The sequence below is a fragment of the Zophobas morio genome, unplaced genomic scaffold (assembly GCF_036711695.1).
Source record: "Zophobas morio isolate AGI-343-1 ecotype UQ-CSIRO unplaced genomic scaffold, CSIRO_AGI_Zmor_V1 ptg000012l, whole genome shotgun sequence".
In the NCBI taxonomy this organism is placed as follows: Eukaryota; Metazoa; Arthropoda; class Insecta; order Coleoptera; family Tenebrionidae; genus Zophobas; species Zophobas morio.
The window spans coordinates 5,483,969-5,500,110 of NW_026972117.1; the positions used below are offsets into that span (position 1 = coordinate 5,483,969).

Below are 16,142 nucleotides of genomic sequence, written 5' to 3' on the forward strand. Positions count from 1 at the left end.
TTTTATTGAGGCGATTTATAATTAGCCGGATCATAATTGAATCGGAATATTTTCGGCAAAGTGCTCCTGCTGCGAGGAAATGAGATTCGGCGGACGTTCAACCGTCACGGGCGGCAGGATTTCAACGAATGCATCGTTCTTTTCAAAACGGAATCGAAGAAACAAAGCGCCAGACGCGGAAATTTATACCTGCGACATTGACACAGATTGTTGAACGTCAACATTTTTTTCAAAATTTTTACGACTGACCTAATTTGTTTGTTTATGGTTTCATTAGGATTGCGAGGTATAACATATATGAAAAATAATAAAATTAAAAACAATAGTTGATTATAAAACCGCAGCATATTTAACAATGCTCAATTTAGCTAAGAAAATTGCTTTTTAACTTATCAAGGTTCTATTAGTTTTAAAGAGCTTGGTTGTTTTATTTTTCATTATTTTGCATTATTATTACTTCGTTTAAATATACAACCTTTTTATTTATTTTTCGTATTAGGGTAAATGTGTACAAGAGTGCGCATATGTATAAGAGTACGCACTGATGATTTCTGCTTATTAGTGCCATCTGGGTAAGATGAAGTTATACCATTCAGAATTTAATGTTAAACCTGAGTTAAAGGTGCAAAAGTGACCTGAATATAGTTTATAGTTTGGTCGTACTGACGATTTTATGTTCACACGTTGTGTGGATGTAATTTTTACCGCTCATAGTTTTAGTTTTTTGTAAGGTACGTACCAGTTCTTTTATTTTACAGTAATAATTTTCATTAGTTGTAACTTTTAAGGTGTCGTTATACACTAAGGCCCGGTTGTATAAAAGCCTGTCAAGTTGGATGTCAGCTAACACTCTGTCAACTTTAACAGCTTGTTAACATTGGGTTATTTGTGACACCGTTGTATAAACAATTTGCGGACGCTAGTTAACTGACAAACCTTTGACAACGAGTTAACATAGGATCACGTTCGAATACTAGAAATTTTATCGTTTATGAATTGATGTTGGTACGAGTTCACGCGTTGTTGACGTTTTCTCTAACGTAACTTCAATTTTTGATTTTGTTGTGACTTGTATTGTGTGGTGTGGTAGTTTTTGGTGGGTAACATGCAAGATAAACCCATTATTGAACATAAAGGTACGTCATCTGTTACGACAAAAAGAACAGATCGTGGTAATGATTCTACCCATCAAAGATTTTTGAATGTCAAGATTGTCCGATTGTCCCCGAAAACTTGCTGAAAAGATGCATTTGCCAGAAATCGTGATGTATGAAGAAGTTGCAGTTTTGGATAAATAAAGTGATATCTTTTTAATGCGGGTTCTAGGTGATGCTGATGACCGATTAGATTGAGCAACTGGATCAAGGTGTTGTTTTTTATCCTCCACCTTTTCTCGTAAAATCCACATCATCATACAGCTTAAATGGGTTCTTACGAATGAAAATACGTCTTGGATGGCGCATTCTTACTGCTTGCAATCTCGTTTCTTCATCACTGTTTTCACTCATCGAAGACGAACGAGATAATGATATCTTCTAAGATTTGCATGAACAATTACAGTAAATACAACCATTACTACCCAATTACGTTTCCTTTATTTCAAAAACCTAAGAAATCTTGTCCTTAAAGCTTTATACAAACACGAAATCGAAACTTAATTGATGGCGGATGACTGATTAGCTGACAGAAAGTTAACTAAGGTTTGACATGATGTTAACTTTGACGATAGCTTTATACAACCCAAATCCAGAGTTAACACAGGTTTGACATACTGTTAGTTAACACGTTGTTAATCGATTGTCAACTGCTTTATACAACACTTGACATTAGCAAACGAATTTAACATTGGTTTAACAATTTGTTAAAGTTAACAAAGGCTTTATACAACCGGGCCTAACAGTTTTACACTTTCTGTCCATCAAAAGCTTTTAACTTTGAAAACATTAGGTTATGTACAAATGTACAAGAGTGCGCAGCGAGGTATTGTATAAGCGTGCGCATTGCTTGCAATATGTAGTCTAATAGTCTTGGAGATACATATCATACGGTAATGAATTATTTAACTCTACTACTTTGTACTGCTTCTCGAGTTGTGGGGTGGTGGTTATGGTGATTTTTTTTTTATTTTTACTTCCTGAGCGTGTTGTAATCGAGTCCGTCGACCGACTTTCTATTTTTACGTTTTCTCGTCTTTTCAAGACCCCTAGAGTACGAAGAAATAGGTCTCCCGTTTTATGTGTAGTCTGTAGTCACTTATTCCCATTTATTTTCACCTTAGAAACAAATATTTTTTCATAAAATGTAATGCGTACTCATAAGCGTTCAAATGCGCACTCTTGTGCAATGAACTGTCTAACAGTGCGCATTTACACATCTTGACAAAAATTGAAATTACTCTTAAAATATAGTGGTGTTGAGGCGTACAATTAAATATATCTGATCTCTAAACATGTATATAACGAACCCATATCATAAAATTTGTCTATCCAAAAAAATTAAAAAGTTGTTGACAGTTTTACACTAAGTGCGTACTCTTGTACACATTTACCCTAACACTTCGAATTGATGTTAGTTTTAAAGAGCTTGATTGTTTTATTTATTGTTTTTTGTTTTATTTCGCGACAGTGCTTAGAAGGATTTTATAATCAAGTTTTTATTGTTCTGTTTTTCGAGTCGATCACGTTTTATTTAATTCTTAATGCTTTTCTCGTCTCATTTTTTGTTTCACAATTCGCATATTTTACATTTTTTCTGCCTTTCTTTATCTCTTTATAACCCCTTTTTCACACCTAATTTTTCTCCTAATCATTCGTGTTTTTCTTATCGCATTTCCGTCTTTCACAATGCACGCGTTTTTTTTAATTTATTAATTTTATTAAAATAACTTTTAATTTTTTTAATTTTGCACCGTAAACATGTCATGATTTTTCTTTGTATGTAATATTTTATCCTATTTTTGAATTATGTGTTTTTCGTCTACTTATTACAAAAAGGCGTTCTTCCCTTAATTGAAAAATACAGGTTTTTTCAATTTTAAGTTTTATTTTTGTCCTGTCTTGGTTAATAATAATTTTTATTGGCTTTATGAAAATTTTGACCTTTTTTCGACCACTTTTGAAACTACCTAAAGATATTTTTTTGTTTTTAGGCAACATTTCTTTGGAAATTTCAACCACGTTTCCGGAATCACCTAATAAAATATGGTAATTTTTGGGACATTTTACAAATTCGAGTTTGAAACCGAAAATTTCGAAACTCTTGCTCTGGAACCATCAACAAGCTGTTTTCTGAATTAGGTCGTTTATATCCCAGATTTTTTTTATATTTTTAGGCAACTTTGTAAAACGCTCGAATTTTCACTATCCCTCCTTACGAAATTTTTGACTTTTTTTCGAACACTTTGGAAAACTACCCAAAGACATTTTTTTGTTGATTTCGATTTGTAAAAGTCATTTTAGGTAACATTTCTTTAAAATTGTCAACTACTTTTCTGGAATTACCAAAATTAAATATGGCAATTTTTGAGATATTTTAAAAATTCGAGTTTGAAATTAACGGAAAATTTCAAAAATCTTGGTTTGAGACCATCAACTGTCTATATATTTCTTTTTTATAGTATCAAGCGACTTTGTTAAAAGCTCAAATTTTCATGACTTCCTTCTTATAAAATTTTTGAACTTTTTTCGAACACCTGTCCAAATTACGGAAAGAGAGTATTTTAAACGAAAATTATGAAATTCTATATTTTCTAAATCAGCACAGAATTTTTTGTGGATTTCAAACAAGTTTTCAAAAAAGTCAACTTTTCAGTATTTCAGCCTTATGAAATTTTTGATATTTTCCGAGCACTTTTGAAAATCACCCAAAGACATTTTCTTGTCGATTTCGATTTGTATAAGCCATTTTAGGTAACAAAGCTTTGCAATTGTCACCCACTTTTCCGGAATTGCCAAGAAATATGGTAATTTTTGAGATATTTTAAAAATTCGAGTTTGAAATTAACGGAAAATTTGGAAAATCTTGGTTTGGGACCATCAACTGTCTATATTTTTCTAATTAGGTCGTTGACATTTATATTTAATTTCTTTTTTATAGTATCAATCGACTTTGTTAAAGGCTCAAATTTTAATTACTTCCTTCTTATAAAATTTTTGAACTTTTTTCGAACACCTTTCCAAATTACCGAAAGAGATTATTTTAAACGAAAATTATGAAATTCTACATTTTTTAAATCAGCACAGAATTTTTTGTGGATTTCAAACAAGTTTTCCAAAAAGTCAAGTTTTCAGTATTTCAGCCTTATGAAAATTTTGATATTTTCCGAGCACTTTTGAAAATCACCCAAAGACATTTTCTTATTGATTTCGATTTGTATAAGTCATTTTGGGTAACAAAGCTTTGAAATTTTCACCCACTTTTCCGGAATTGCCAAGAAATATGGAGATATTTTAAAAATTCGAGTTTGAAATTAACCGAAAATTTCGAAAATCTTGGTTTGAGACCATCAACTGTCTATATTTTTCAAATTAGGTCGTTAATCCCAAAATTTTTTTTATATTTTCAAGCGACTTTGTTAAAGGCTCAAACTTTTTTCGAACACCTTTCCAAATTACCGAAACAGATTTTTTTGAATCGAAAATTTTGAAATTTTATGTTTTTCAAATCAGCTTAATGATATCGACAGCACACAATTTTTTGTGAATTTTCAAACAAATTTTCCAAAAAGTCAACTTTTCAATATTTCACTCTTATGAAATTTTTGATATTTTTTGAACACTCGAAAATTACCGGAAGACAGTTTTTGTTGATTTCGATTTCTAAAAGTCATTTAAGATAACATTTCTTTAAAATTTTCACCCACTTTTCCGGAATTATCAAGGAATACGGTAATTTTTGGGATATTTTAAAAATTCGAGTTTGAAATTAACCGCAAATTTCGAAAATATTGGTTTGGAACCACCGACTGTCTATACTTTTACCGAATTATGTAGTTAATATTTATATCTCATTTTTTTTTTATATTTTCAACAAACTTTGCGAAAGTCTCAAATTACAAATACTTTCTCTTTTTGAAATTTTTGACCTTTTTTCGAACACCTTTCCAAAATACCGAAAGAGATTTTTTTGTTGATTTCGACTTGCAGACGTTACTTTCGGATTCGTTTCCTTAAAAATTCGAATCCTTTTTCCAGAATCACCAAAATGAAGTACGGCGAGTTTTAGGATAATTTAAAAATCTGAGTCTGAAACCGAAAATTTTGAAATTCTTGATCTGAAACCGTCAACAGGGTATATGTTTCAAACTAGCTGGTCGATATTTATATCGCAAAATTTTTTGTGAATTTCTAGGGCAATTTTTCAATACAATTTTTTGAGATTTTTGACCTTTTTTCGAACATTTTCGAAAATTATCCAAAGACATTTCTATGTTGACTTCGATTTGTATGTCAACATTTTGGTGAAAATTTCAACCACTTTCGGAATCACCAATGACAGATGGCAATATTTTAGGATATTTTAAAAAATCGAGTTTGAAACCGAAATTTTGGAAAATTTTGATCTATGTTTTCCGAATCAGCTCGTGGATATTTAAGTATATGGCACAATTTTTTGTGAACTTTTAGTCAACTTTGTCAAAGGGTACTTTTCCAATACACTTTTTTATGAAATTTTTGACCTTTTTCTGACATTTTCGAAAATTATCCGAAGACATTTCTTTGTTGATTTCGATTTGTATGTCATTTTAGGCAACATTTTGGTGACAATTTCAACCACTTTTTCGGAATCACCAATGAAAGATGATAATTTTGGGACATTTTAAAAATTCGAGTTTGAAAGCGAAAATTTTGAAAATCTTGGTTCATGTTTTTCGAATCAGGACGTCAATATCTAGGCATATGATACATTTTTTTTTGTGGATTTTTAGACAATTTTGCCAAATGCCAGATTTTTCAATAATCCTTCTTTAAATTTTTGAATTTTTGACTTTTTTCCGAGAACTCTGGAAAATTACTCAAAGAAATTTTATGGTGGATTTCGATTTAACAGAACTTATTTTTGGCAACATTTCTTTGAAAACTCCAACTACTTTTCCAGAATCATCAAATTGAAGTGTGGCGAGTTTATGATAATTCAAAAATTTTAGTCTGAAACCGAAAATTTCGAAATTCTTGATCGGAGACCATCAACTATGTGTTTCGAATCAGCTCGTCGATATTTATATCGCAGAATTTTGTGTGGGTGTTCAGGGAACTTAGGCAAAAGTGCAAAATTTCAATACAATTTTTTATAAAATTTTTGATCTTTTTCCGAGCATTTTCGAAGACATTTCTTTGTTGATTTCGATTTGTGAAAGTCATTTTAGGCAACATTTTTGCGAAAATTTCAACCACTTTTTCAGAAGCACCAATGAAAGTAGTAATTTTGGGATATTTTAAAAATTCGAGTTTGAAACCGAAAAATTTGGAAAATCTTGGTCTGTTTTTCGAATAAGCACGTCGATATCTAATGCCACATTTTTTGCGGATTTTTAGACAATTTCGCCATATGCCCGATTTTTCAATACTTCCCTTTTAAAATTTTTGACTTTTTTACGAGAACTCTGGAAAATTACCCAAAGAAATTTTATAGTTGACTTCAACTTACAGAAATTATTTTTGGCAACATTTCTTCGAAAACTTCAACTACTTGTCCAAAATTACCAAAATCAAGTATGACCATTTTTGGGATATTTAAAAAAATTGAGTTAGAAACGGAAAATTTTGAAAATCTGGATGTGGGTCGTTCAACAGACCATGTTTTTCGAAAATTTCCATACTTGCCCTTTACGAAATTTTTGACCTTTTTGAGCACTTTCGAAAATTACCCAAAAATATTTTTTTCGATTTGTAGAAGTCACGTTAGGCAACATATCAACAATTTCAAGTATTTTCTGGAATCACCAAAATGAAATAGGATAATTTTTGGGATATGTATTTTAAAAATTCTAGGTTGAAACAGAAAATTTCGAAAAACTTGGTCTGAGATCACAGCATTTTTATATCCCAGATTTTTTTTATTTTTTTAGATTCATCAAAATGAAATCTGGCCATTTATGACATACTTTAAAAATTTGACTTTGGGATCAAAAATTTCGAAAATTTTGATCTAGAATAGTCTCAGACAGGCTACCTTGACAATTTTTTCTTATTGTTTTCGTCGTCTCAATTTTTTTTGTTTCTGTTATTTTTTCATGAAGTGTACAGAAAACCTGGTCGCGAACAAAAATCCCCACCACCCCCAAACCCGCCCCTCCCCCCTTTCCCCCAGCACAGATTAAAACCAACTTCATCAATTTACGCAATTGCCAACGTTCCAGACACCGCCGTCCCTTTTTCTTATTCACCGTCACGGAAGAACATCCAGAAGTGTTAAAAACTTTCCCACCCCTCGGAAACAACGCCAACCCTGCGACTTTCCCACAGTCTCGCTCCCAAAACGGGTCACGACTGCGAATTTCTCGCGAACACAACTAATTTGCGCCGAAAGAAGCTGTGCTCGAGCGCAATTAAGTTGTCACGTGTCATATGCGAGCTGCATAATCAAACGGCGACTAGTAAACGTAAATCGCAGGTGGCCTGTCATCGCGGCACAGCATAATCGGCGCAGTTTGTGTGTTTGTGTGGCGCGATGGGTCGAAACTGCAAGTATTGAGCGAGGGTGGTGGATCGATGCGGATGTATGATTAGTGTTTATTTTAATTTTAGGTCAAGAAATGGGGTTTAATGTCCAATATTTTGCATTCGATAAAATATAAACATAGAGGAGGATGGTTTTGCCTTATAAGTAGGTAGTTAATATAAAAATACGAGTTTTCAGGTAATGCGGCACTAAATAAAGTAGTAGTCGTATCAAATGTGACATCGGCATTAATTTAAACGTGGATTATTGATGGCGAGTAAATGTATAAGGAGAAAATATGGAATGCCATGTGAAATTGACAATCAAAGCCGATAAAAAAAATGTGAATAATAAACGTGGAAAATCAAAGCATGTGGAGACGTACTGTTGAATAATAAAGGTAGCCATAAATGTTACGTTTCGTATCGGAGAGAGTAACTGAGGGGAAATTGTTGACACTTACCGGCTATAGAAGACGTGGAGGCTCCGAGCCAAGCATGGGAAGACTCCAGCAACTTGGCCTGTAAGAAAAGAAAAACAACATTAACGCAAAGCCAAAAAAAATTTTTAATTTCGACAAGTCTGAGGCGCGCAATAAAAACTCGTGTCGACCGACACTTTTTTATTTTAATTAAAAGAACTGACGAGAAGTGGCGCCTTAAACGATTTCCCAGATAAGTGTAGTAATAGTAATTTAAAATAATAGCGATCCAGTCCTGATATAAAATTTATGAAGAAAAGTCATTGAATTAAAAATTTCATAGTCGTATTAAAAATTTAGCCGGTTGCTGTAAAAGCTTCAAAGCAACCCCTTTTTTGTTCCTGCGCCCCAACGTCACGTAAAATGACGTCACATGCCCTTCTTACTGCATTAACAATTTAGGCCCATTAATACTTAATTATATTTGTTCTCCTGAATAATTAACGGGTTCACTAACAATGTTTTTATTATGTATGCTTGTACGTACGTGTATTATAAGTAATTCATTACCGAGTGGATATTTGTGTACATATCTATCGAGTTAATGTGGTTTAAATGTTTCAGGGTAGTAATTATGATTGCCAGGTAACGTTATTACTGTTTCAAAATATTTCGCCCCGGTTTTCGCTCCTTGTGAAAACACGAAGGCGCGTTTTCGATTGAAATCGGTCGCGTGCATTATAGATGCAAGTGGACAAAATAAAACGCGAATGCGATCTAAAAATGGTCAGCTCCTTTCGAGGATTGCCGCCAGTCAATAACCACTAAAATCGCTTTGCGCATCACAAAGTTTTTATTAAATTACGGGATATGAAATATGGATACGATATTATATTGAAATTGGCGGAAAGGCGAATTATAATTTTCGAATTTTAGCGAATTTGCTCCCTTGGGGCCGGCGCACCGACTGCGCCATGTTTAATAACTCAATTTTTTTGAGAAAAAAAATTGTGATTGTGTAGCAAAACCAAATCGGTTTTGTCGTTTTTTTCACGTTTGTGACGAAATAGGTAGAAAAAAATGAAAAATATGACAGGTTTTCGTAGAAGAAATTGTTAAGTAAACAATCCGACAAGTCCCCACGGGGGCATTAACGTCTACGACATAAAATTAACTATATGACACGCCCTATTAAATAAAGTTATAAATGGGATTATTAAACGAACTCGGAAAATTAACAATAAAATGCTTAGAGTTCATTATGGCACGAAAACACTTCCTACAGTTGTATTATTATTGGCACAGTAAATAGTTCGTTTAAAAAACACATTCTGGAGTACTAATGGAACTGCGTTTGCCACGATAGTTTTGCTCTTGGATACAGAAACAGGATATTTAATAAATGTTAAAGGATTAGAAAAAACGGGCAATAGTTGCTGGATTTGTTAATGAGTCTTTGACCAATTTTTAATTCCTACGCCAAGATTTTGGTAAATAATTTATTAACGTTTGGATATTTCTGTGAATTCTGGTTCTATAATTTCCTTAGCTCATTTTTCCTATAACATGGGCAAGTTTTCCACTTTTATTTTTACGAAAACATGTCTTTCTTTCTTTCTTTCTTTCTGATAATAATTCCATGATTAACTAAATTATTTCAGAATAATAATAGAGGTTCCTAAAGGTCCTTTCATTTTTTTTTAACATAACACCGCCGCAAATTCTTCGAGTTTCTTTCAAAATTTTTTAAACATAAAACACCAGGGGTCCCAATGCTCCAAAAGTTTTTCCAAAAATAAGCAATAAGGGATTAATTCCAAGAGTCAAATTTAAAAAAAAAGACGATCCCAAGATCTTTCAAATTTTTCCAAAAATGAATACTAGGGACTAAAGGAATTCTTTCCAATTCTTTTGAACATAAAACACCAAGAGTCTCAATGCTCCTTCAAATTTTTACCAATATATACACTACGGAAGTCCAAGACTCGAATTAAGAAAAAAAGGCGAATGGTTCCCAAGATTCTTTCAAATTCTTCCAAAAATGAATAAACACCAGAAACCCTGGCAATTTTTATCAAATTCGTCCGAAAATAGAGCATCAGAGGCTCTAGACATTTTCCCAAATTATTTGAAAAATAAATAAAGCACCAGGGGTGCCAATGCTCTGAAAGAACTTACAAAAATACAAATTCTTTTAAAAAGTAAAACACAAGAATCCCAAGATAGTTTCATTTTTTTCTCAAAATAAACACTACCGGATTCCAAAATTCACATTCTTTTAAACAGACGCAAGGGGACCCCAAGATTCGCCCAAATTCTTCCAAAAATTGAAACACCAGAAGCTCTATAAATTTTTTCAAATTCCTTTAAAAATAAAACACCAGCAGGGGTTTCAATATAAAACATCACAGGCTTTCGAAATTTTTTAAAATAATAAAAAAAAAACACCACGGGATTCTGATATTCGAATTTGGTTAAAAAGAAAAACCCATGAACCGTTCAAATTCTTCCAAAAATAAAACACCAGTAGTCCTCGAGATTCTCTTTTAAAAATAAAACACTAGGGAGCTCCGAGATTCTTTCCATTCTTTTGGAAATAAAACACCAAGATTCCCAAATTTCCTTCAACTTTTTTAGAAAATAAGTAGCACTGAATTGACTCTCCAAGATTATTTCAAATTCCTCCAAAAATGAAACACCCGAAGCCCTGGAAATTCTTTCAAATTTCTTTAAAAATAAAACACCAGGTGCCCGACGATTCTTTCACATTGCTTCACTATAAAACATCAAAAGCCTTCGAGATTTTTTTCCAATTCTATCAAAAATAAAACACCGATGGTTTCAAATGCTCTTTCAAATTCTTACGAAAATAAGCACCACGGGATTCGGGTCTTCAAATTTCGTTAAAAAGAAACACCCATGAACTTTTCGTACTCTTCCAAAAATGGAACACCAGAAGTTCTCGAGATTCTCCTTTAAAAATAAAACACCGGGTGTCCCCTGACTCTTTCAAATTAGTTAAAAAATAAATAAAACACTACACAAAATACGAATACACTGTGAGAGTGCAGAATTCGAATTAAAAAAAAGGGGAAGAATTCGAAAGATTCTTAAAAATTTTTTTAAAACAAAAACAAAGGGGATACCAAGATTCTTTCAAATTCTTTTAAAAATAAAACACCCAAGCCCTTGTGATTCTTTTCAGAACATTTTAAAATTAAATGAAGCACTAAGGGCCTCCGAAATTTTTTCGAATTCTTCCAAAAATGAAACACCTTCGAGATTTTTTTCAAATTATTTGAAAAATAAATAAAACAATGAGGGCCTCGGAGATTTTTCCAAAATATTTTAAAAGTAAAAGGCGAAGGGTCCCAATGGTCTTTCACCTTCCTACGAAAATAAACACCACGAGATTCCTTGATTAAAAATTCTTAAAAACAAAAACAAAGGGGATACCAAGATTCTTTCAAATTCTTTTAAAAATAAAACACCCAGGCCCTCCGAACTTTTTTCGAATTTTTTTAGAAAAAGAACACGAAAACTCCAGATGCTCTTTCAAATTCTTAAAAAAATAAACATCACGACATTCCGAAGCTCACATTCTCTTAAAAAACTAAACAGAAAGGGGCCGCGATATTCTTTCAAGTTTTTTTTTTTTATTTTTTTTTTATTTTATTTTTATTTTATTGGTTAACGTTACCCAACAGGCCGGAGGCCCAATTACAGGGTAACGGGGGACATACACAACACCCAGAGCAGGGCGGGAATCGAACCCACGACCCAAGGTGTGGCAGGCAAGCGCGATGCTACCTAACCCACCCGGGTCCTTTTGAAAATAAAACACCAAAAGTCCCAAATTTCTTTCAACTTCTTTCGAAAAAAACACTGAATTCCGAGATTCACATTTCTTTTTTTAAGAAAAACACAAAGGGACCCCAGGATTTTTTCAAATTCTTCCAAAAATAAAACACTAGGGACCTCCGAATTTCTATAAAACACCAAGAGTCCCAATACTCCTTCAAATTTTTACGAATATGTCCGAGATTCGATTTAAAAAAAAGGCAAAAGATCCTCAAGATTCTTTCAAATTCTTCCAAAAAAGATTTAGAGGCCCTTGGCATTTTTTTAAATTATGTAAAAAGTAAATATAATACTGAGGGCCTCCGAATTTTCTTTTAAATATTTTAAAAGTAAAGCACGAAGGGTCCCAATGGTCTCTCCGTTTTTACGAAAATAAACACCACGGGATTACTAGATTAAAATATTTAAAAAGAAAAACAAAGGGAATCCCAAGATTCTTTCAAATTCTTTGAAAAATAAACACCAGGAGTTCCATTTTTTTTTTAATTCTTCAAAAATTATACCAACAGAGGCTCTCGAGATTTTTTCAGACTATTTCAAAAACCAATAAGACACTTGGGGCTTCCGAGATTCAGATTATTTTAAATGAAGAAACACAAAAAGAACTTCAAAATTTTTTCAAATTCGTTTAAAAATTAAACACCAGGAGGAAATTCTGCGGATTTCACGTCTAAACATTTAGAGACATGTCATATTTTGGTTTGTTTTAATTCTAACGCCCTTGAAGAGTTTACATTTTGTGTAGTTTAGCGTAGTTTGTATTACGGTAAATCATTTATACAATCAAATGTTTCTGTCTATGAAAAAAACAGATACAATTTTTGTAAATTTGATATGATCTTACAAAAAAAAAACAAGACTTCCAAATACTCAAAAACATTTTTGGATCTGAAAATAGTTCAGTAACCTGGTCAAGTCAAGACAATGATGTCAAAAGTGCCAACAACTTTGAAGTAAATATAATTTCTGTCGGTACCTCATTTCAATTTTTCAGAGTTTTCTGGAACTCCTTTTTTTAGTTGAATCTATTTACGCTTTTTAATTAGTTTTTGTTTTGACCCGGTTTCCGCTAGCAACAATCCATTAATTAACAACACCCTTGCAACAAACTGCACTTAGCAATTAGTTGAAATCTTGACGGAGTGTAAAGAAATAATAGCAAACTGCAACACCGTACACAAAATAAGACCGAAACAAGTGGAAAAAAATGGTAATCCACAGCCGCTAGTTTACACTTGAACATTTTTATTACTCATTACCCGTAATTAGCGGAATTATGTAATTTCATCGTCCAGAACTCCACAATGCTACAAGTTAAAAAAGCCAATTAACGCAAACACACTCGAATTAATCTTATATGCTCGCACTAGAATAAAGTCGTTCGTGCGATCTTCACCTCGAACGAATTCTAATTAATCCTCTCTTCATCCATATGCATCAAACAATCTCCGAGGCATTCCAGGACTCTCGAAAACGCACAGCATCCCCTGTAAACTAACCCGATTTTTCTCGGAACACGCGAAGCCGGATAAAAGAGACATCCAAACAATTTATCGTATTTTGCCTCCGTATTTATCGAATCGAGCAACTCTAAATTTGAGTGCAAGAGACAGGCTACAATAAAGCATCTTTAATAAGACAGGCGCTGGTCGACAGCGACGTCATAAAATGCGCACCGTTTGTGGACTGATTCTTGATTAGCATGAGCGGCAACTCGGTGCGCGTAGCGCACCAAGCGAAAAACAACGAATATCGCTGTAATTGAACTAGGAAATGCACAACCGCAGGCTTAAAAATGGATTTCTTTTCTGTCCTCGCGACATGTGTCTCGTTCCGGAATAATAGCGGTTCGTGAGCTATACATCATACTAAGTAGATGTGCATTGTGGGACTGTCTTGTTAAAAAAATACGAACGTAATTATTACGGAGGAATATTGGACGTCCTGGTTACCGTAACCAATAGTAAACGGCGAATCGGAAAAAATGTGGAGCACTTGTTGAATGTTGCATGACTCGATGGTAGCTTGGGTGGCTTTGCTAAGTTATGACCTTTACGACGTTGGCTCGGGCTTGTTCCAGCCTCCGGTGAGCACTCTGATCGCGTAATTCCCTTATCTTGCTCTTAAAACTCGCAATTAGCTTCTGGATGGGCGCAAGCGGGCTCGTGATAGCGATTGTGATTTATTGTGTAACGAGAAACGAAATTGGAAGTTTGCAATAATTACGGGTAAAGTAACCGTAACAGGTCATGGGCCCAGATTGAGCGCTAAACTATTACAATTTTTCTACAAGTCCCCCATCGCTAATCCATCACCTGCCGACACGTTCTCGTCCTCATCCTCATCCTCATCCTCAGCCGCCTCTCCCACTTTATTAATAAAACAAGAAAACTCGACAACTATTAATCATTAATGACATCATAAAAGCAGTAGCGCGCGAAGAACTCGACGAACACGTTCCGAGATAGGTTCCTCAATTTGGAAGGAAACACGTGTCTATGTAATGAGACGACCGTTTAGCACCAGTGGATGACAAGTGACAAGTTGTCTGCGATAAGCAGATGAGCGACGTCGCAAAGCTCGCGTACACCACACGAGCACGCACGCAGACATACGTTCCTGTGTGTGTTTGTGTGTGTTTTGCCGTCCTCTTCGGCTCGCGTGAGTCGTAGGCCATTAAAATGCCGCAAACACCTTGTCACCGTAATTAGTTGTGTTGTAGCACTAATGCATTTTTAGATAAATCGTTACGATTTATCTGATCTACGCTGCTTATTTTCTCTTAATCATTCGGCGTGGTTTGTTTTTTGCTAAATTTGAGTAGGCATTCGCGTGTTAACGGCCGGACTGTTTGCGTTACGTTTGCGATTATGCTAATGGGATCTTGTTACGGCGGGGTGGTCGGCGGGACGGATGTGCACATGGACTGGCGGGCTTTGGAAAACTAACAAGATGACAGGCGCTGAAAACACTTGTTCCCACTTGTGTAGTTGGCGATTTTTTTTTAAACCTATCAAAACCAACGAATTTTGGCGAGGAATAAAAATTAAATAAATTTTCACTGATTACTACTTTTCCTACAGCGAAATGGTGTTCTTCCACTTTTAGTTTTCGGAGCTCTTCGTCAATTTTTTATGTTTCTTGCGATAACCACAAGATTAACTTCTTTCGGATTAATTTTTAAACAAAATACTCCAAGATTCTTTCAATTTATTCCGAAAACAGAATACCAGAGGCTCCCAGATTCTTTAAATTCGTTCTAGAACAAAATTCCAGGAGGACTATCAGAGACCGTCAATTTTCGCTTAGTTCTAAAAAAAAAACAACATTACAGCCCATGAATTACGTTCAATTTTTTTAAAAACAAAACACCAAGGGCTCGAAAATCTTTAAAATCTGTTTTAGATCAAAATACCGGGGGCCCCAAGATTTTTAAAATTGTTTCAAAATTAAAACACTTGCAACCCCGAGACTCTTAATTTTATTCCAAAATAAAACCCCCAGAGGCCCGAAAATTCTGCCAATTTTTTTAAAAACAAAACAACATCGTCCCGAGATTATTATAAATTTGTCCCAAAAAAAACCTCAGGAGATCAAAAAATTCTTCAAAATTTTTCGAAAAAGATGGACCGACTAGATTAATTTAGATTTTTCTAAAACAAAATAGCAGGGGTCCAGGGACCTTTTAATTTACTAAAACAAAACCCAAGGTGTCTCAAGATACCTTTAAATTTGTTCCAACGCAAAACCCCAGGTACCCGAAGATTTCTTCAAATATTCCCAAAAATAAAATATTAGTGGCACTGAAATTTTCTTAAATTTGTTGAAAAACAAAACACCAAAGGCCGGGAAATCTTTAAAATCTGTTTTAGATCAAAATAAGCCCGACGATTTTTCAAATTGTTTCAAAATTAAAACCCCCAGAGGCCCAAAACTTCGCTCAATTCTTTTTAAAAACAAAACAACATCGTCCCGAGATTATTATAAATTTGTCCAAAAAAAAACCTCAGGAGTCCAAAAAATTCTTCAAAATATTTCGAAAAAGATGGACCCACTAGATTAAATTAGATTTTTCTAAAACAAAATAGCAGGGGTCCAGGGACCTTTTAGTTTACTAAAACAAAACCCAAGGTGTCTCAAGATACCTTTAAATTTGTTCCAACGCAAAACCCCAGGTACCCGAAGGTTTTTTCAAATATTC

The 16,142-nt window shown here is 33.9% G+C and overlaps 1 protein-coding gene across 6 annotated transcripts in view; it reads right to left on the minus strand.

The window, feature by feature from the left end:
• Positions 1 to 16,142, minus strand: part of LOC135127681 (protein bric-a-brac 1-like) — a 564,157-nt gene that overhangs the window by 32,435 nt on the left and 515,580 nt on the right. For all 6 annotated transcript variants that reach the window (XR_010280263.1, XM_064054234.1, XM_064054233.1 and 3 more), the window contains one exon: positions 8,123 to 8,180. Coding sequence is in view for 5 of the 6 variants with exons in the window: in XM_064054234.1 (XP_063910304.1) it covers positions 8,123 to 8,180 (58 nt within the window). In the remaining variant the exon portion in view is untranslated. The remainder of the gene's footprint in view (positions 1 to 8,122; positions 8,181 to 16,142) is intronic.